We start from the raw sequence: 22,774 nt of genomic DNA, 5'->3' as shown, positions 1-22,774 counted from the left end.
CCCTACTGTCTGTTAGACACTAAAAATTGACTGTCTGGCCAAATAAGTGATTGAGTGAATGAAATAAAATGGAATGGAGTGGAATGAAATTAAATGAAAAGTCATATCATATATGAGATAGACAAGTTTTTTATAAGGGTCTATAAAATTTAAAGATTTCAGAAAGAGTATATGGTGTATTCCCTCTGTAATAGATACATATCTATTGTCACTTCTTATAGTTCTTTTGTTGTTGTTTTGGTAGGCATGGGTTTGTTGTTGTTGTTTTGTTTTGTTTTGTTTTTTGTCTGTTTTTTTCTTTTTCACTGCCTGGATCTTGGTTGTACTTTGAATGGCTGATAAGATTTTACTGCCTTAAAACTTGCTTTAACTTACTCAAAGGTATTTCTTCTAGTCTCCCTTTCCTGGTGATGATGAAGAGGAAGTTTTTGACAGTATTGTAAATGATGAAGTAAGGTACCCAAGGTTCTTATCTACAGAAGCCATTTCTATAATGAGAAGGGTAAGAATTAAAATAAGGATAAGAATTTTTTAAAGACTACTTTAATTTTTTATACTAAAGAAAATTTCCCAGTAGAACTTTAGAAGCTGTTTTTCAGTTCATAAATGTTGAATGGCTTAGACAAAAAAAGACAAAATATATCTAAGTTTTTTAAAGTAATAATCCTTATCAGTGAATTTTATTCTATTGGTTTTATTTTAACTTTTTTATTTTACATTATGCTAGCTGTTAAGAAGAAATCCTGAACGGCGCCTTGGGGCTAGCGAGAAAGATGCAGAGGATGTAAAAAAGCATCCATTTTTCCGGGTAAGTGTGACTATTTAAAATTTTTTATGAAACTAGAGCGATTAGATGTAACAAACTAAACTAGTCATTTTTTATTTTATGATCCAGCTAATTGATTGGAGCGCTCTGATGGACAAAAAAGTAAAGCCACCATTTATACCTACCATAAGAGGACGAGAAGATGTTAGTAATTTTGATGATGAATTTACCTCAGAAGCACCTATTCTGACTCCACCTCGAGAACCAAGGATACTTTCAGAAGAGGAGCAGGAAATGTTCAGAGATTTTGACTACATTGCTGATTGGTGTTAAGTTGCTAGACACTGCGAAACCAAGCTGACTCACAACAAGACCTCTTAAAAATAGCAACCCTTCATTTGCTCTCTGTGCCACCAATAGCTTCTGAGTTTTTTGTTGTTGTTGTTTTTATTGAAACACGTGAAGATTTGTTTAAAAGTACCATTCTAATACTTCTTCAAAAGTGGCTTCTCATTGTACTTCAGCGTAAATATGAGCACTGGAAACAGTTTCATGGAGTTTAAGTTGAGTGAACATCGGCCATGAGAATCCATCACGAATACTTTTGGATCAATAGTCTATTTTAAAAAAGAAAGAAAAAAACCACTTTTTTATAAGTCCCTAGCTTTGCCATATGCCCGCCTTAAGTGGAAGGAAAGTTATTCACTTAACTATGTTTTATAAAAAGAAAAAAAGGGCTTGGAATGCTATTACTGTTCACACAAAGTATGATTCTGTTTGAATAAGGCAAATGCTCCTTTTTTTAAAAAAAAAAAAAGACATTACTGTAATATCAAAAACCGTGGCAGTTTGTATACAACTTGGGGCTTGATTTTTTTTAAAAAAACAGAATGAATTGATGTCTTATTTTATAAATGTTCTATATTTATTAGGAGAAAACTTTATATTGCCTTTTTTATCAATCATGTAACAGAGGCTTATAGCTTTCCAACAGAGCTGCTTGCCAAACAATTTTTTTTGTTTATTAAACAGTGCTGAAACAAACAAGATCAGCATTTACTTAAGATGTTAAGAATGAGGACTTTTAATCAGCTGAACCAAGATATTGTTACCTGTATGCATTCCCAAAGTCCTGATGCTCAGTATGTTCAGTCATATCTTCCAGAATCAGTGAACCGATTACCCTTTTTTTGGTATTCACTCTACATCTGCCAACCTAGTTCACGTTGGTTTTGTGTCTGCTGTAGAAGGGAACCATAACTTGGTTAAACCGTAGGGATTATCATTGTATACATGCTGTGAACATGTATATGTGCAAGTTTTAATGTATTCTATGTTGTAGGCTTATTATTTAATTTTACCACTTCATCACTTTTGTACAGTGGCCAAGCAGACACCTCAAACTCCAGCATTTACATTAAGTGCATTTGTACATTTTAGGCCACTGGATCCAGATTTTATATTGGCAGTTATTGAGGGCAAAAGCAATATATTGTAACAGAATGTATAAATATTTTTGATAAAACAGTCTATATTTTATTAAAAAATGAATTATAACACTAAAGCTGTACCTCAAAAGTCTCAAAAATAATTTGATGAAATATTTTATACAACTCTTCAAAGGATCCGTCTGTGGCTTTTTATACTCTTCTAGGGTTGTCTTTTTACAAACCATGACTTTCCACTTGCCTGTAGTTTTTTGTTGGTTTTGGTTTGGTTTGATTTTATATTTTTTTCTCCTAATCTATGACTTTATTGTTTTTTCTTAGTTTAGTAATAGCATCTTTGATCCTGTGCTTAGCATGTTAGGGTCATTATACCTCAGGAATAGCAAGCTGTTAAGTAACCATACTGAATTAACTATTTAATCACAGTGAGCTCATCTCTTAAAAATTGTTCAGGTGTAAATCTTATGAGAAACATGAAAAAGCACACTGATTTATGGAGAGTTGAGCTAAAAACATTTATAAATATTTGCTGGGATGTTTTAGCATCTTTTCATTGTACTCTGAGAACAATTAAAATTGTCCAGAGATCATTTATATTACCTTCCAAATTGTTTATTACCCAAGATCCTTTGGGAGAAAATCTTATAGAAAGGGGGAACAAATATGTGGTTTAAAGTTATTTTAAAATGCCAGTTAATTTCCTCGGCAAAGGACAATAGAGGAACTTAGCTTAATTGTCTGGCTTTAATTTAAACAGTGTTAATACAACATTAAAATAAAACACTAAATACTTTTGAGGTACAGTCTGCTCACTTTTTTGGTTCTCAAATAGCAAAGAAAGTAATGTCTAAAATAGGCTCTTAGCATTAAAAACTGACAGCATTTTGTAACTACACAGTGTACAGAATTTTTTTAAATTGAAGTCAATCACTAAAAAAATTAGGCAGGGTCTATTTACACAATTAAGCTGAAGAAAGCACTAATTTTTTGTAGTTTAAAATATATATATATTTTAGTCAGATTTAAAATTTTAAGCTTTATAGAGTGTAAATATATTTTGCTATTACTGTATGTGTATGTGACTGCTCAAGCACTTTGTAAAGAAATTAGGATATTTTAGAATGGTACACTATGCATTCAAATGAAATGTGCCTTTCACTATGTCATTCTAAGAAAACAAGTGTTTTTTGCAGTCATAAATTATCACAAATGCACAAATTAAAGTCTATATAGATTGAAATTTGTAACTTTGGTTTTAAGTATTCTTTCCTTTTAGAAACTTCCTAATGATTAAAATATACTTTAACTTTTCTGTGTTCAAAATCTCAAAGACTAACTTTAGTAAACATTCTTGCAAGTACTTTTTGTCCTAGTGAAGGCTTAAAACCATGAACATTCAGAGCAAACTGTCCACTTCATTGGGAATAATGGGAAAAGTTTGTATTCTGCTCCTGTAAGGTCAGTAGCATCTTTTATTTGAAGCATATTTATGGACTGCTTACTGTGTATAGATACTGAGAATAGGAAGTTTTTTTTTTAAAGCAACAAAATGTTGATGATGAATGAAGAACAGCCTGTTTTAATATTAAGATGCAAGCACCAGTATTGTATGTACTTTTCTCTTGTTTGAGGTTAGCTTATTTTAATTTAGGACCTGGCTTCTCAAAAAGGCAAATGAATAAAACAGAATACTAGTATTTTATAGTAATCTTACTTAAAAATTACAAATGGAATATTTTAGAAATATAAAATGATCCATGCTCTCCCTGTAACACAAATTGAGGACATAATGGAAATTGCAATCATATATTGACTTGGTAAATCTGCTGTACAGATTCAAGTCTAACAAGATTTTTGCAAGTACTGCCAGTATTCCGAAAGCCACTGAAGGAGTAAGTATGAAAAATCCAAAGAAGCAAATACTAATCCACAGATCATAACCTTAATTTAAATTTAGAATTCTTATTTACCTTCCAGCCATCTTTTGAGGTCTAGGGTTTTTCTGAGATACTGGCTTTATACATTAGTATGATGGGTAGAGGCTTTAAAGTTATTAAAAATAATATGTATACGTATGCATATAAAATTAGTGGAAGACCATCAATAAGATATGTAATTTGAGGTATTGCTGATCTCAATAAAGGTAAGAGTGGTCTCTGGCAACCCTTCACCCCAAAACAAGCAAACAAACTTGAGCAGAGTCTGGACAAGTTAGGGCTTCAGCACCTAAGAGTTAGAGTGGGAGTGCTCAAGCACAAAAGTAGGAATATTGAGAGAACTGGAAGCTGAGTCTACAGAGTATGGCAGAGTAGCAGGAAGTTGGAAAAGATAGGAGTCAAAATGGCAAGGAGCAGTTTTGAAAATGCAGACACCCAAGAGAAGTGGGGTTACCAAGGATAGATTTCTCTAGCAACACAATTTTGAGGATAACAAACCTTGCAATAGCATCAGGACTTATCTTCTGTGCTTAAATCCTGTGGACGAGTTCATATTTTAGTTTGCATGTCACTCTTTCCCTGACAGTGGAAGGAAATATTCTCTGGATGGAAGCTTCTCCAGGTTGGGACCATCAGATTCCACAGATTAAGATCAAGTAATTCACTGTCAGAAATCCCTAACCACATGCGAGAGACAGCAAGTTACCTTGAATAAGAACCAACAGAAATATTAAATTTAGATATCCCTGTCAGAGATTTCGTACATTAGAATTATCAGCCAGGCACAATGACTCATGCCTGTAATTCCAACACTTTGGGAGGCCAAGGCAGGAGGATTGCTTGAGGTTAGGAGTTTGAGACTAGCCTGGGTAACACAGCGGGACTGCCTCTCTACAAAAAAAAAAAAAAAAAAAAAAATTTAAAAATTAGTCAGGTATGGTGGTGTGCACCTGTAGTCCCAGCTACTTTGGAGGCTGAAGTCAGAGGATTGCTTGAGCCCAGGAGGTCAAGGCTACAGTGAGCTGTTATGCCACTGCATTGTATTTAGCCTGGGTGACAGAGCAAGTCCCCAACTTAAAAAAAAAAGAATTACCAGATACAAGTTATAGAATAGCTATATATAAAGTATATATACATATATATACCTAAAGCTATCAGTATAAACATGTAAAATGAACATTTTAACAATTAAACATTTTTAAAATCCAAAAATGAAAAATGTAATTGTTCTAATATGAAATTCAGTGGAAAGATTAAACAGCAGATTAGACAGTTGAAGAAAACTGAAGATTGGAAACTGAAAAGTCAATCCCAAATGAAGATGGGAAATATAAAAGGAAGATTAAGAGATAGGGAAGATGGAATGGAGACTCAAGAGGAAAGAATAAGAGGCAATATTTAAAGACATAATGGCTGCAAGTTTCTCAGAGATGAAAAATATCCAAGCAGTACAATATTTCCCAAACAGGATAAATATAAATGTATGCGTAGAACCATTGTGAAATGGCAAATCACCAAAGACAGCATTTTGAAACTATCCAGAGAAAAGGGACTAAATGTCTATAAAGGAAAGACTCACCAGCTCACCTCTCAATTGCAACAATGGAAGTAGTGGAATATTACCTTCAGAGTGTTGGGGAAAAAAAGGTTAACCTAGAATTACATAAAAATAAAATAATTTTCATAAGAATTAGGGCATATAATATGTTTTAAAAGGGGAATGCTTGCTGCTCTAATGGATGTTCTGAATAATGTGCTTGAAGAAGAAAAATGATCCCAGAAGGGTAACACAAGATAAAAAAAGGTTTGTGATCAGTAAAATGACAAACACCTAGGTAAATCTAAATAAACCAAAGAGATAAAAGAAGGAATTACTGGATTTTGAATTTTTTTGTTTTTTCTAAGCACAAATTCTAGATAGCAGTAGCAGGAAAGTCAGGATAGTGAACACCAGAGCTACAGTATTGTGTAGTCTTTTTATTGTTGGAATGTTAAGGTATTGATTAACTTTAGATTTTAGGTTCACTGTGAAATGCCAAGGCTATTCACTATAGTGACTATAAATTCTAAACCAAAAGACAAGATGGTAGAAATTAATCCAAAGCACAATTAATGTAAATGGAGCAAACTCACTAGCTAAAAGCAGGATTTATAAGATTAGATTTTAAAAAGAGAAATCTGGTGGTATGATGTTTGCAAAAAGATACATCTGAAATAGAAGTATATGGAGAAGCTGAAAGTAAAAATATGAGGAAAAATATGTGATGCAAAATCCACTCAAGCTAAAGCTATGTTAGCTTCACCTAATATCAAAGTAGATTTTAGACACACCATGAAAACCTAAATGTCAACAAAAGTAGAGAGAGTTTCTGTTTCATATCCACTTGTACACATAGCCTGAAGGTAACTTTATAAAATATTTTAAATAATTTTCTATATGAAACAAACTTTGTGTACATTGAACCTTCAGAAGGCAAAGGTGTCATTGTCACAGCCACTCTTGTAGACAGTCTGTGGTTGTTTAACATCATTGTCGTTCCTGACTTTGAATTTATGCGCTGTCAATAAGCAATCATTGTTTTATGTTCATTTACACATAAATACTTAACAGTAAAAAATTCAACATACCATCAATACAGTGAAAAAATGTGTTCAGGATAACCAAGCGGCACAAGTAGCATCACCAGAATACCTGGATCATCTGTTAACAGCAACAACAAGCAATGTCAGGCTTTCAGTCTCCATTTTCGATGCTGGCTTTTTTTTCTTGAGACAGGGTCACCCAGGCTGGAGTGCAATGGTGCAATTAGAGCTCACTGCAGCCTTGACTTGCCAGGCTCAAGTGATCCTCCCACCTCAGCCTCCTGAGTATCTGCGACTACAGACGTGCCACAACTGGTCTCGAACTCCTGGGCTCAAGTGATCCTCCCACCTTAACCTCCCAAAGTGCTGAGATTGCAGGTGTGAGCCACTGTGCCCAGCCCTGTGTATTCATTAAAAGGTTATGGCGGGCAGGGCACAGTGGCTCAAACCTGTAATCCCAGCACTTTGGGAGGCCGAGGCGGGCAGATCACCTGAGGTCAGGAGTTCGAGACCAGCCTGATCAATATGGAGAAACCCCGTCTCTACTAAAAATAAAAAATTGGCCAGGCATGGTGACGCATGCCTTTAATCCCAGCTACTCTGGAGACTGAAGCAGGAGAATCACTTGAACCTGGGAGGCGGAGGTTGCAGTGAGCCGAGATTATGCTGTTGGCATTCCAGCCTGGGCAACAAGAGGAAAACTCCACCTGCAAAAAAAAAGGTTAGTGTGGCCAGGTGCGGTGGCTCATGCCTGTAATCACAACACTTTGGGAGGCCAAGGCGGGTGGATGGCTTGAGGTCAGGAGTTCAAGACTAGCCTGACCAACATGGCAAAACCTCCTTTCTACTAAAAATACAAAAATTAGCTGGGCACGGTGGTGTATGCCTGTAATCCCAGCTACTGTGGAGGCTGAGGCAGGAGAATCACTTGAACCTGGGAGGCAGAGGTTGTAAAGAGCTGAGATCATACCACTGCACTCTAGTCTGGGTGACAAAGCGAGACTTCATCTCAAAAAAAGGTTACTCTACACTGTTTTTTTTTTGTTTGTTTTTTTCAGTTGAAAAGAAACATCAAAAGCAGTTGAGAGGCCAGGAAGCAGGAAGTGAGTTCTCTAGGGATGAGGAGACAGTCTGCTGGATGGCTTCAAATGGTTTTTCTAGTGGCATCTGTCTCATAACAATGGTTGTCTTAGAAGTCTCTCTTTGATTTTATAAACATTTTATTTCCCAATTCATTTTATGAAATCAGTATCTAGATAAAATAGATAAGAAAAGTACATTACTAGCAAATTTAATTTGTATTGATGCAAAATAATAAAGTAATATCAAATCAGGTTCAGTGATGTTTGAAAAAGACATCAAATTGGGTTTATCCCAGGAATGCAAGGATGGCTTAAAATGATAAAGTCTGTACTTGCCATACTAACAGATTGAAGGAGAAAAAGTAAGGAAAAGCTAATCTCATATTTGATTTAAAAAAAAAAGGGTGGGGGGGGGTTGAATTTCTTTAGCCTGATAAATTTTTTTTATATTTTTTAAAACCAAAAAACTAAAACCAATGACATTTCATATGAGGAAACATTGGAAGCATCCCCTTTAAAATTGGGAATAGGACTAGGATACCTGTCATTACTACTTTTCAATATTGTACTTTGCTACTCTACGTGGCATAAGGATTCAAAGGGGGGAATAAACTGGCTACTATTTGCAGATGATATGATTGCCTACCTAGAAAACTCAAAAGACTGCAATTTGCTAGCAATAATGGTTTAACCAAGATACTGGATTTAAGGTGAAGACAAAAAAGTTGATGATATGTTGATAACACTGTCAAACAATTAGAGGGCATAATATTCAAAAACAACTTTTACAATGGTAACAAACTAAGTTACCTAAAAATAAATACACCAAAGACATACAAGACCTCTAAGAAAAACCTTACTGGGAGACATTAAAGAAGACCTAAGTAAACATAGACATACCCATTTTATGATGTGATGTCAGTTTTCCTCAAATTGGTCTGTAGATTCTATGTAACCCCAATCAGAATCCCAATACTTTTTGGGGAACTTTACAAGCTCACTTTAAAGTTAACATAGAAGAGCAAAGGATTAAGAATAGGAAATTCCTAAAGAAGAAAGGAGAATTTGCCCTACTAGATACCAAGACTTAAAAAGATATGGCAATTATTGTAGTAATTCTATTATGTAACTATGTATTAATTAGATAAAATTATGTAGCTATAAATATCAACATATAAGACTGAAAAGGTGTAGTATTGGTGCATATTAGAAATAGGACAAAAGAGTCAAGGAGCAGGCCCACATGAATCTGGAATTTTAACATGTAGAAGAGACATAATCAGTGGAGGAAGAAGTAAGGGTTATATAAATAGAGTTTGGAAAATTATTCATGTGGAAATGTAAAAAGAAATTGAATTCCTGTGTCACACCATACATAAACATCTCAAACAGATTAAACAGGAAGTGTCAAAAGCAAAACATAAATCATTGAGGATATGTTACAAGAAAGCACTAAAATGCAAGAAAGATTGGTATATCCAACTATAATAAAATTAAGAACTTCTGTTTATCAAAAGACATCATAAAGTTAAAAGATAAGGCACAAACTGGGCTGGACACGGTGGTTCACGCCTGTAATCCCAGCACTTTGGGAGGCTGAGGTGGGTGGATCACGAGGTCAGGTGTTCAAGACCAGCCTGGCCAAGATGGTGAAACCCTGTCTCTACTGAAAATACAAAAATTAGCTGGGCATGGTGGCACACGCCTGTAATCTCAGCTACTTGGGAGGCTGAGGCAGAGAAATGCTTGAACCTGGGAGGCGGAGGTTGCAGTGAGCCAAGATTGTGCCACTGCACTCCAGACTGGGCGACAGAGCAAGACTCATCTCAAAAAAAAAAAAAAAAAAAAACACCTAGAACCAGAAATACCATTTGACCCAGCAATACCATTACTGGGTATATATCCAAAGGGATATAAATAATTCTGTTATAAAAATACATGAACGTGTATGTTCATTGCAGCACTATTCAAAATAGCACAGACATGGAATCAACCCAAATGCCCATCAATGATAGACTGGACAAAGAAAATGTGATACATATATACATGAAATTTTATGTAGCCATAAAAAGGAATGAGATCATACCTTTTGCAGGGACATGGGTGGAGCTGAAAGCCATCATCCTCAGCAAACCAAACACCACGTTTTCACTCATAAGTGAGAGCTGAACGGTGAGAACACATGGACACAGGGAGGGGAACACACTGGGGCCTGTCAGTAGGAGGTGGAGGTGCTGGAGGAGGGAGAGGATCAGAAAAAAATAGTTAATACATGCTGGGCTTAATACTTAGGTAATGGGTTGATAGGTGTGGCAAACCACCATGGCACAAGTTTACCTATGTAACAAACCTGCACATCCTGCACATGAACCCCAGGACTTAAAAAAAAAAAAAAAAATGCCCAACCACAACAGTAATCAGAGAACTACAAATCGAGACCACACTGAGATACAATTTCGCACCCATTCAAATTGGCAAAATTTAAAATTTTGGTATCAAGTGATGGAGTCCAACAATGAGTTCCCTTGAAATTGCTGTGGAGAGTGTAAAGAAGTAACTACTTTGGAAAAACAATTTGGTACTATAAAGTTTGAACATATGCATACTTTGGTACCCAGCATTTGACTTGTATTAAACTGTTATACATGTTCACCAAGTGTCATGAACAAGAATGTTCATAGCACTGTTTGTAGTAGCAAAAACTGGGAACAACCTAAATTCCCATCAGTGGGAGATAATGGCTTAATAAAATATGACATATTTACACCATGAAATATAGATCAATGAAAATTAACTGCAGCTATAGGGAACAATAGAAAAGAACAAAATATGTGAAAAAAGCTAATCACAGAAAACTACATACAACATGATATTCTTTTTCAAAGTCTATTACCAAACAAATATAATAAAACTTTGTTAAGTAAGGGAATGTTAAACAAAAGACAGTGGTTATTTGGTGGGAAGGCAGAAGAATGAGATCCGGCGAAGTGCATTGTTGGATTAAAGTTATTGGTAGTAGGTGAAGCCTCAAGTTTGGTGATTTCACTGGTCTTCCCTTTTTCAGCGTTCATTCCCAAACTCGTCCTTGTAATCACTCTCTTCCATATATCTCAGCTCCCTGCTCCACTCTTATTTCTTTGTACAACTCTGTTAAAACCTCAAGCCCAACCTCTTTTATTTATTTATTGAGATGGAGTCTCGCTTTTGTCGCCTAGGTTCGAGCGCAGTGGGGTGATCTTGGCTCGCTGCAACCTCCGCCTCCCGGGTTCAAGTGATTCTCCTGCCTCAGCCTCCCAAGTAACTGGGATTACAGGCGCCTGCCACTATGCCTAGCTAATTTTTGTATTTTTATTAGAGATGGGGTTTCACCATGTTGACCAGCCTGGTCTTGAACTCCTGACCTCAGGTGATGTGCCCACCTCAGCCTCCCAAAGTGCTGGGATTACAGGCTTGAGCCACTGTGCCCAGCCCAACCTCTTTTAAATCCATCTTTGCATCCAAACAACCATGCTAACTCTTCTCACTATTTTGAACTAAGTATTTACTAAACTTCCCTGTGTAGTTGCCCTCAAACTTCAGCGTGTATTAGAATCACTCAGAGGACTTGTTAAAACACATGAGCCTCACCCCTAATTTCTGATTTGGTAGATGGGGCCTAAGAATTTACATTTCCGGTACATTTCCAGGAGATGCTGATGCCTCTGGTTAGTCGTAAAACAAGTCTCCATAAATTAAAAGGACTAAAGTTTCTGTTATTGTTGTTGGTTGTTTGTTTTTTGAGACGGAGTCTCACTCTGTTGCCCAGGCTGGAGTGCAGTGGCGCAATCTCGGCTCACTGCAACCTCCGCCTCCCGGGTTCAAGCGATTCTTCTGTCTCAGCCCCCTGAGTAGCTGGGGCTACAGGCGCACGCCACCACACCCGGCTGATTTTTGTATTTTTATTAGAGATTGGGTTTCACCATATTTGCCAGGCTGGTCTCACACTCCCGACCTCAGGTGATCCGCCCACCTCGGCCTCCCAAAGTGTTGGGATTACAGGCATGAGCCACGTGCCTGGCCCCTAAAGTGTTTTTTAAAATCATTTTGATATTGATATCTAAAATTCAAACCGTTTCACATGTTCATGTGGGAACTGTATACTTATAGTACCTGCCTTTGTTGCTAAATTAATAAAAATGGCAAGAATGTGGATTTCAGCATATTGATTATTAAAAGTCATAAGGAAGCAAGGCTATTCCGTATATTAAGGAAATACTGTATATTTTCCTTAATACCGTATATTAAGGAAAAGTCCATTTCCAGGAAATACATAAGCTTTTTCTTATTACCTATACATATATATAATCCGCTTTATAAATATAGTCACATCTTATGCTTGCTCAAATCAGCAAGACAGTTAAAATTACAGAAGTAGTAATCAGGCTGGATGTGGTGGCTCATGCCTGCAATCCCAGCACTTTAGGAGGCCGAGGCGGGCAGATCATTTGAGGTCAGGAGTTGGAGACCAGGCTGGCCAACATGGCAAAACCCCCTTATTTTTAAAAATACAAAAATTAGCCGGGCGTGGTGGTGCACACCTGTTATCCCAGCTACTCAAGAGGCTGAGGCAAGAGAATGGCTTGAACCCGGGAGGCGGAGGTTGAAGTGAGCCGAAATCGCGACACTGCACTCCAGCCTGAGTGACAGAATGAGACTCGGTCAAATAAATAAATAAATAAATAAATAAACAAATAAATATAGTAATCAGCTCTAAAATAACACCTTGTGATGCAGTCAATACCAAAAGAGATCACACAAAAAATATACAGTAACGCTTCCTTAATTCAACATCATTTGGAGTAGTTCACCTTGTGTGAATTTGCATATAACTAAAGTTTTAGTCTTATGCAATAAAACTCATTTAGAAATTAAGTAAAGCAAAAAATTCATATAATTGTAATTCTTGAAATTCTTTAACTTACCCATAAAATGCAGTCTACTTTGACTTCTTAGTAGAAAGTTTGAAATTTAAAAACTCATTCTCACAATGTGTTACCAACAATAGGCATGCATTTGCCATTATGTCTTCCAACCATAAATTCAATATATTTTTTGGTAACTTTAAGTGGTAGAATCATTTAGCACAGTGAATGTACACACTACAAAAGACATGAAAAAATTGAGAGCAGCTGAGGGACAGTAAACTCAGCTCCCTTGTCACACTCATTCTGAAAGGTAAGATTTGTTAAGAGATGTTTAGTACGTAAGAGGCTAGACTGGTTGTACCATTTAAATTATTTTTCTTTCTCTCTTGTGTGCATACGCATGACAAGTAGTTGTACTTGCGTTTGTGTAAATTAAATATCTGCTTGGTATTGTCAAGATTATGTAATTTTTTGGAGTAATCTGCAAAACACCCCTCCTCCCTTTAAGTAGTAATCAGCACTGTGTCTCTCCCAGGTGTGAACACATGTAGCCAGAGAGCCAGAAAACCAGGATATCGAGATCACCTTGGCACCAGGCTTTCCTAATGCACTTTTTTCTTTCTTTTTTTTTTTTTTTTGTTTTGAGATGGAGTCTTACTCTGTCACCCAGGCTAGAGTGCAGTGGCGTGATCTCAGCTCACTGCAACCTCCGCCTCCCAGGCTCAAGTGATTCTCCTGCCTCAGCCTCCCGAGTAGCTGTGATTACAAGCGCCCACAACCACACCCAGCTAATTTTTGTATTTTTAGTAGAGACGGGGTTTCACCATGTTGGCCAGGCTGGTCTCAAACTTCTTACCTCAAGTGATCCACCCACCTTGGCCTCCCAAAGTGCTGGGATTACAGACATGAGCCTCTGTGCCCGGCCTCCTAATGCACTTCAAGTGTTCCTACTCTTGCTGACTTTTTAGACTTTTCCTATTTTTGCCTTTCTACTAATATCTACTTTACTCATTGCTTCTCATCCCATATTAATCAGGTCACTGAAGTCATTGCCTGCTTGTAGTATTAATGAATTTTTCACCCTTTAGAAGTAAATATAAATAGTGGCCAGACGCAGTGGTGCAGGCCTGTAATCCCAGCACTTTGGCAGGCCGAGGCAGGAGGATTGCTTGAGCTCAGGAGTTCGAGACCAGCCTGGACAACATAGCAAGACCTCGACTCTATTAAAAAATAAGAAATGCTGGGTGTGGTGGCTCACACCTATAATCCCAGCACTTTGGGAGGCTGAGGTGGGTAGATCACCTGAGGTCAGGAGTTCAAGACCAGCCTGGCCAACATAATGAAACCCTGTCTCTACTAAAAATACAAAAATTAGCTGGGCTTGGAGGCATGTGCCTGTAATCCCAGCTACTCGGGAGGCTGAGGCAGAGAATTGCTTGAACCTGGGAGGCGGAGGTTGCAGTGAACCAAGATCGTGCCACTGCACTCCAGCCTGGGCAACAGAGCGAGACTCTGTCTCAAAAAAAAAAAAAAAAAAAAATTAGCTGGGCATGATGGTGTGCACTTGTAGGCCCAGCTACTCAGAGGCTGAGATGGGAAGATCACTTGAGCCCAGGAGGTCAAGGCTGCAGTAAGCAAGTTTTCACCACTGCACTCCAGCCTGGGCAACAGAGGGAGACCGTGTCTCAAAAAAAAAAAAAAAAAAAAAAGCAATTAAATACTAATATCTTATAATTAAGTAGTCTCATGTATATCATCTCATTTAATCCTCAAGAGTACTCCTGTGAAATGAGTAGAGTGCAGTTGTCCTGGCTCACATGGCTGCTAAATGGCAGAGCCAAGACCAATCTCTTGCCTGGTGCTCTTTCTGCTACACTGCAAACCTTTTTAAAAATTGACTTTAAATTAGACCAGTCAACTTCCAAAAACATCAGATGAAAATAGATAAAAATTAAAACTTTTTTCAGGAATACTACATCGGTGGTATGGCATACTTCTTATTGCATCACATAAGTAGATATGTAATGTCAAATGTCTATTATTTAAGTTCAAGCACGTGGTTAAGGTGGATCACCAGAACTCTCTTTGTAAAGATATATTTTTCCTTTGTAACTAGTAAGCAATTTGAGATAATACTTGAGATTATTTATTCTATTTCCCAAAAACCTTCCTTTCAGTGGTTTTATCCTTCCAATTATCTTCATCTGAATAAATCATTACATTGGGAGTTGCAAAATAATTTTCTAACTCTGGTATTCCTTCTGTATTGATTAGCAGCCATTCTTAGCTTGTTCTCTCTTAAGCTTTTGCCTTTTCTCCCCTCAGTTTTTCTTTGCTTTTGTGGTTGGTATTGTTGTGTATTACTGTGAATGCATGGATTTTTAAATGTATTATACTTTTTTCTTGGATGCTTAGATGATCCCAAACTTTGACCCCATTGGTCTTTGAGTACCGCCTTGCTTTCTTAAACTACAAGATGTTCCAGGTGCACTTTATACAGTTCCAAGCAAACCTGGAGTTTTGTGAATTCAGTGAAGACTTCTTGGAGGTCTTGGTATTTAGACTGGCACTTGAATAGAACCTTTGTAATTTCCTGAATGATCATGGAGTCTGAAAGCTCCTAAATCCCTTGGAATTTTCTGGGTGATGGGAGCATCTTTTGTCCTAATGAGATGATTCTTGGCAGGCTGCTGAATAGCCTCAGATGAGGGCAGGCTGCCTAGGGAAACAACCGTGTGATTTGAGGGGTTAGTCCCACCTCCCCACCAACGTCCAGAGGTGCTGAAAGTTGATACCAACGGCCAGTGATGTAATCCATCCTGCCTCCATAATGAAGCCTCCATAAAAATCCCAAAAGGAGAGGCTTCAGAGAGCTTGCAGGCAGCTGAGCATGTGGAGATTCCAGGAGGGAGGTGTGCCTGGAGAGGCCATCAGTGCCCTTCCCACATATTTGATCTATGCATCTCTTTATCTGTCTGTTCAACTGTATCTTTTGTAATATCCTTTATAATAAGCTGTTAAATGTGTTTCTGAGTCACATGAGCTGCCCTAGCTCAATAATGGAACCCAAAGAGGGGCTGGTGAGAGCCCCAACTTTTTGCCAAAGATATAGGTGACAACCTACTACTTGGTGTCTGAAGTTGGGGGGCAGTTCTTGTGGGAATGAACCCCTAACCTGTGGGATCTGATGCATGTATCTCCAGGTAAACAGTGGCAGAATTGAATTACAGGACATGAAGCTGGTGTCTCCGGGAGAATTGCTAAGTTTGTGTGGGGAAATACCCCCACATTACAGTGTCAGAAAAGTTGTTTAGTGGTGTGTGGGTAGAGGGAAAAAGAGGTTTTTTCCTCTCAGAGTTCCTCCTCTTTGACCAAGTGCAAGCTTGAGCCTCCTGAAATGCCAGTTTAAATATTGCCCCAGAAATGCCAGTGAGGATTACGAATAGAAGTTTATGCTTATGAAAGATGCTGGGGCCTCTGTGGCCTAGAGATCAGCTGAATGGGGCTCTTGTAGTGATGCCTTACAATCTTGAGATTCTGATGAAGGGTGTGTGTGTGTGTGTGTGTGTGTGTGTGTGTGTGTGTGTGTGTGTATCTGGGAAGGGAAGAAGGAAGAGGTGTTCAGGGGATCAGATCTTTCAATAGCTCCACGAGTGGCAGATGAGATTAAAACTCCAGCAACAGGAAAAGTTAGGGCCACTGACAATTGGAAATATTGGCATGAGGCACAGAGGCCTCTTGGCTGGATTAGGACCATATGGGTAATAGGCTGACCCCCACAGCTGTTCATCTTGATAATTAAAGTAAATCTTGCACCTGTGAAACAAAATTAGCTCAGAAACCAAACACAACCATTGGTAAAGTACATTTGTTGCTTTGAACACAAATGCTTACTATCAAGAGGCATCTAGTTTAAGCAGCATTTAAGTTTGGAGGAAAGGCTAAACAATTTCTGGCTATTAACTCTTTGTCACCTGGGCTGATTTAAAGGTAATTCAAAAACTCTCAAAAGGTCTCAATAAGCCAGATAGAAGTTTTGCCTTTAAGTATTCTCTTTAGTAACTGAATGGAATTCTATTTGAAGGGTACAACTAAAGTTGGTCCTCAGGCAACCTCCTGTGAGGTGAGCTTCAATGGTATGGTTCAGTGGAAAGAACACCAGATTGAGTGACTGAGACCTCAGTCCGTCTCATCTCTGCTGCTACTAAGAGAACTTGCGCATATCTTCTCACTTCTCTACACTGCTCTGATATACCAAATGGGGACATTGGACCACAGCACTGAAGCTAAGATTTCATGAAACATATAATCAAATCCTTGAACTCTCAGAGTAATAGCAGAGGTTATCAATGAAAGTGGCTTCCAGTGAATGTTTCAAATACCCAAATGGAAGGAACCAAATTCATGAATACTTCAACTGTTTAAAAATGCTAACATGTGGCTAACATGAGCGAGGTGGCTCAAGTCTGTAATCCCAGCACTTTGGGAGGCCAAGGCGGGCGCATCACCTGAGGTCAGGAGTTCGAGACCAGCCTGACCAACATGGTGAAACCCCGTCTCTACCAAAAATACAAAAATTAGCTGGGTGTGGTGGTGCGCACCTGTAATCCCAGCTACTCAGGAGGCTGAGGCAGGAGAATGGCTTGAACCTGGGAGGCGGAGGTTGCAGTGAGCCGAGATCGTGCTACTGCCTCCAGCCTGGCTGACAAGAGACTCCGTCTCAAAAAAAAAAAAAAAATGCTAACATGCACAAAGTGGATCCACGTTATCTTCATAGAAACTATCTTGCATAGCTCAGTAATATTACTTACTTGTAAAATGTAGGCCCCAGAAGAAGCTGGCTTCAAGATCTAAGTATGCTCATCTCTCAATAAGGTGGGTGTCCACTTTTATATAGGATTTTTCGCAACTCAAGAGATCAGTCACCTTGAATCACTAATTTACAATGTATTGTTTTCAAAGTATGTCAAATTCTTTTCACTCTAAGTAGGGCCTGGCCATAATTTTCAAAATGTCTAAGTATTAGTAATTTTGCCACAATAAATAAGGTTTAGTTGTGAATGAACACTCCACATCTTCAGTGAATTTTAGTAGAAAATCATCCAACTAAAACCTCCATATTTAAGATGGAACAGTCGTCAAAGAAATAGACAAATAAGGACTAGGGCCTGCTCAGGTGAAGAACGCTTGAGGGGCCTAAGCCCCAAACAGAATTGCTGCGGAGCCCTGCGCTTCTTTGCTGAAAGTGAAAATGTTCCAGTAGTCAGATTTAATGACTTCCCAAAAGGGTTATTAACAATAAATCCAATTCCAACCACTTCTACCCCTTTTGAGAACACTCAAGCATGTGAAGCCAGGGATGGAAGGAAAAAACAGGTCACAGTGCTACTAGTTACCCTTCGAATAGACATTTTTCTTTATTTCAGTATCTGGAATTAAGCTGATTTAACCATATGGGTGGCTTACGGAGGATTTATAACTAGCATTTTAATTCCTTTAGTTTCAAGAAATGCCTACAATGCAAGCCTCATTCTCAAAACAAACAAAAAAAACAATCCAAACATACCCTCTGACTCCAGATTAATCTTCAAAATCAGACTTCTCCTGATCCAAACTTTACAAATGTATAGACAGCAAAAAAACAAAACAAAACAAAACAAAAAAAAGACCATGTTGTTGACACATGAGTAGTAAGGGCTAGATTTTTCTTTTCCCTTTATCTGAATTTTTCTAGCTACCTAATAAATACATCTTTTTAACCAGAAAATCGAACAGACTAAACAAGTCATATTAAATCTTAATCAGTTATGCTGAAAAAAATGTGGGCCAGGCACGGTAGCTCATGCCTGTAATTCCAGTGTTTTGGGAGGCTTAAGTGGGAGGATTACTTGAGGCCAGGAGTTTCAGACCAGCCTGAGCAACATACTGAGATATGTCTCTACAAAAAAAGAAAAAATTAGCTGGGTATGGTGTCCTGAACCTGTAGTTTTAGCTACTTGGGAAGCTGAGGAGGATCAGTTCACCCCGAGTTTGAGGTTACAGTGAGGTATGATCATGCCACTGCACTACAGCTTGGCTGACAAAGTGAGAACCTTTCTCTTAAAATAAGCACAGCAAGAAGCTGAAATGAAAAAAAAAAAAAAGTACTGGGAGACTGAGGCAGGAGAATCACTTGAACCCGAGAGGCAGAGGTTGCAGTGAGCCAAGATCCTGTCACTGCACTCCTGCCTGGGTTACAGAGTGACACCCCGTCTCAAAAAAAAAAAAACAAAAAAAAAAAAAGAAAAAAGAAAAAAAAAGAAAAAAGCCACCAAAATACTGGTTATTTCCGGGTGACTTATGTATTTTCCTAATTTTCTGTAATCTGTAGGTACTGACCTTTACTAAGTGCAAAAATAACCTTTGATAACTGCAGTGGTCACTGAATGGGGAACTTTGTGGCTAGTCACTAGAACCTGGGGAACACTAGAAAGCATCCCTGTTCCTTAGTCCGTATGTGGAGGTGTGTGATGCTAGAGATCAAAGATGCCGTCCAGAAGGGAGATACAGACTGAAGCTTCCTTCTTCCTAGGTCTCACGCTGGGTGGGACAGGTTCTCCCTGACTGGATTATTTTTCCGGTGTTCTCCCCCAGCTCTGAGGAATACTGGGTGAGTGTCCTATGTTTTGTTCAAGGGAGAAATACCACTTGTCTTCATGGTGCCAATACTTATTCCCGCTCCATGGTCAGCGGAATGGCAGTGGAGGTCTGCTCTTGGGAAAGTCCCTCTATGAACCAGTCTGACCCTGCCCACCAGGCCACAACAGGAGATTGTCTTTCTAGTCTAGTGCTAACCTCTTTTCAGATGTTTCAGAACCGTGACACCTGTTTCCAGAGCAGTGAACAGTGGTGATGTCTAGTATGAATTCAAGTCCCCTGTAAAAACTACCTGATCAAAGAGCAAAATGTTGCTGGTCTTCTCTTACAGTGAGTAGAAGTCAAATGACCCTAAATCATCGTTCCTTAAAGAGTCATAGGCAAAACATCTAACACATCACAATCACGTAAAGGATGCTAGTTAAAAACAACTACTGGACAATCCCAGGCCCAGTAATCTTCATTTAAAGTGCTCTTTAGGCCAGATGGGGGCTCACGCCTCTAATCCCAGCACTGTGGGAGGCCAAGGCAGGTGGATCACTTGAGGTCAGGAGTTCTAAACCAGCCTGGCCAACATGGCGAAACCCTGTCTCTACTAAAAATACAAAAAAAATTAGCTGGGCGTAGTAGTGGGCACCTGTAATCCCAGCTACTCAGGAGGCTGAGGCAGGAGAATCGCTTGAACCCTGGAGGTGGGGCCAGAGGTTGCAGTGAGCTGAGATTGTGCTACTGGACTCCAGCCTAGGCAACAGAGCAAGACTCTGTATCAAAAAATAAGTAAATAGATAATAAATAAATGAAATGCTCTTTAGCCTATGAGTACACCAGTAAGCCTAACAAAGAAGAAAAAAGAACCAGGGATATGCAGATTCTATAACATAAGATTTTAACACCCAAAAATTAAAATCTGTTGATCTACTGCTGCTTTTATCAGCATCATCTTCTCTGCTCAATAAGCTCACTAAGAAAGTCACATACTTAGAACATTTTAATGTCTCTCAAGCTGGTGCCTTTCAAGGCCCAAGCTCATCACTTCTTGTTTAATAATATACATATTAATAAATCTCACATACACATCCTTTCAAACTGGAAACTATGATGTTGATGTTAACAATGGTTCTCAAAAGCTTTTGCTCTTTCCATAAATTTATTAAAATAAAAAACTATGTATATATAAGTAATGGAAATAAAGAACGTCTATAGCTTTATTAGCTGCAATGATTTGCATTATTTGTAATTATGTATCATAAGTTACATGTAACATATAACAAAAACTTTAGTTTTGAAAAATGTTTTATTCAAGAATTACATAATTTCAAATATCTTCCAAAATACAGTTTCCTAGATTGCTACAAAAGAAATTTGATAAGAAATTTAAATCATTAAATATGTTTCACTAGTATATACATACAGAATGCCAAGCAATAGTATTCAGCCCTGGAATGTGTACCATGTCTTTTGTTTTTCCTCATGAAAGGCTCAACCTAGCATTTTGTATAGGCTATGTACAATAGGCAAAGTTCTGTATTCAAGAATTTGACGTTAGCTGCCTCAATTTATAGCTGTGGTAGTTTGTCCACTGGGGTGTCAAATTTGAAGTCTGTAGGAAACAGATCTGGGGCTCGAGGATAGATCAGTCTATAGGACTGTCTGATTGTAACATCAGCAACACCAGCAATATCTCCAATTTCTAAAAGACAAAAATCGAAACATTAACCATCATTTCCATCCTACCTCCTTTCTACTACCTGCATTGTAATTTGTGAGATATGATAGTATAAAGTGCCAAACTTAAAAACAAAACCAGAAGTGATTTCTAAAAACTGATAATAGAAATACATACTAAAAGGTAGAAGGCGGGAGCTAGGCCGGGCGCAGTGGCTCACGCCTGTAATCCCAGCACTTTGGGAGGCCGAGGCGGGTGGATCACCAGGTCAGGAGATCGAGACCATCCTGGCCAACATGGTGAAACCCCATCTCTACTAAAAATACAAAAAATTAGCCAGGCGTGGTGGCATGCGCCTGTAGTCCCAGCTACTCAGGAGGCTGAGGCAGGAGAATCGCTTGAACCCAGGAGGAGGAGGTTGCAGTGAGCCGAGATCGCGCCACTGCACTCCAGCCTGGTGAGAGAGCAAGATTCCATCTCTAAATAAATTAATAAATGATGTTTAAAAATCCATTTTAATAAAGCATTCATAATACTTAACCAAATACTGTCTCAAAAAAAAAAAAGTGGAGCTAAAGTCAGTAACAAGCAACAATAAAAATGATTACTAGTAGTTACTACCTTACAGGGTTGTCAATGTTTTAAAGGGTTTAACTAACATAAAATATATGAATAGTGTTCAGGTCTTAGTATTAGGAGTGTTATCATCTTATACTGGGTATTGTATTTACAACTGACTCCTCCTTTTTCTTTATAAATCTTTCTGAGGATCACAAAAGTACTCCACAAATACGTTCTTGTAAAGAAATTCACTTTATATTTCTGTGTTTGAAAGCTCCCACACAAAATCTCCCCTAGCTAACTTCTGTTAAGGGGTCCTTATTAAAAACAAAATGTGATACTATAAATATTGTTCTACAATCTTTTTTTCTACTTAATACATCAGAGATCAAACAGCTACTTATTATAGCATACGGAGATGTTTTTCACTGATACAAGCACATACTTAAATATTTTGAGCTCAAACGGACATTGTACAGAATCCTAACAGATCCACTTTTACCCTTTAAAGTCACTGTTCCTTTTTTCCTTTCAAAGTCATTAAAAGAAATACTAAAGGACTGCCACTACAATGTTTGGTTAAGTATTATGAATGCTTTATTAAAATGGATTTTTAAACATCATTTATTTATTTATTTAGAGATGGAATCTTGCTCTGTCACCCAGGCTGGAGTGCAATGGCAAGATCTCGGCTCACTTACAACCTCTGCCTCCCCGGTTCAAGCAATTCTTCTGTCTCAGCCTCCTGAGTAGCTGAGGCACCTGCCACCACGCCCAGCTAATTTTTGTATTTTTAGTAGAGGCAGGGTTTCACCATGCTGCCCAGGCTGGTCTCAAACTCCTCACCTAAGGTGATCCACCTGCCTCAGCCTCCCAAAATGCTGGGATTACAGTCATGAGCCACCATGCCTGGCCTAAACATCTTTTAATACAAATTCATTCTACTACCTTTTCAGTTGATTCAAATCAGTGAGGTTTTAGTGATTTTCACTGTGAATGCCTGCCATCATTGTACAATTAGCTAATTTTAAATTTCCGTATCTCACACTGCATTACATTATTCTACATCTAAATACCAATAAATGCCAACTATTTGAATGTCAACTGCCTGCTGTGCAGGGAAGAGAAAGACCTTACATTTGAAGAAGACTTTACTTTTTTGCAGAAAAGCAACAAGATTAATGTTTTCAT

General features: G+C 38.2%; 2 protein-coding genes across 5 annotated transcripts in view; one reads left to right on the top strand and one right to left on the bottom strand.

Moving 5' to 3' along the window:
- PKN2 (protein kinase N2) overlaps nt 1–3,461 on the top strand; it is a 153,091-nt gene extending 149,630 nt beyond the window's left edge. For all 4 annotated transcript variants that reach the window (XM_055351707.2, XM_019026183.4, XM_055351708.2 and 1 more), the window contains 3 exons: nt 395–502; nt 728–808; nt 896–3,461. In XM_055351707.2, the coding sequence (XP_055207682.1) occupies nt 395–502; nt 728–808; nt 896–1,099 (393 nt within the window). In that variant the 3' untranslated portion in view covers nt 1,100–3,461. The remainder of the gene's footprint in view (nt 1–394; nt 503–727; nt 809–895) is intronic.
- Nucleotides 3,462–20,631: 17,170 nt separating this feature from the next.
- Nucleotides 20,632–22,774, bottom strand: part of GTF2B (general transcription factor IIB) — a 38,330-nt gene continuing 36,187 nt past the window's right edge. Inside the window, exon 7 of the mRNA XM_004026092.4 lies at nt 20,632–21,046. Coding sequence (XP_004026141.2) covers nt 20,913–21,046 — 134 coding nt within the window. The 3' untranslated portion in view covers nt 20,632–20,912. The remainder of the gene's footprint in view (nt 21,047–22,774) is intronic.

The sequence above is a fragment of the Gorilla gorilla genome, chromosome 1 (assembly GCF_029281585.2).
Source record: "Gorilla gorilla gorilla isolate KB3781 chromosome 1, NHGRI_mGorGor1-v2.1_pri, whole genome shotgun sequence".
NCBI classification, from domain to species: domain Eukaryota; kingdom Metazoa; phylum Chordata; class Mammalia; order Primates; family Hominidae; genus Gorilla; species Gorilla gorilla.
The sequence above is the reverse complement of the archived record's forward strand: the minus strand, read 5'-3'. Positions and strand labels throughout refer to the sequence as shown.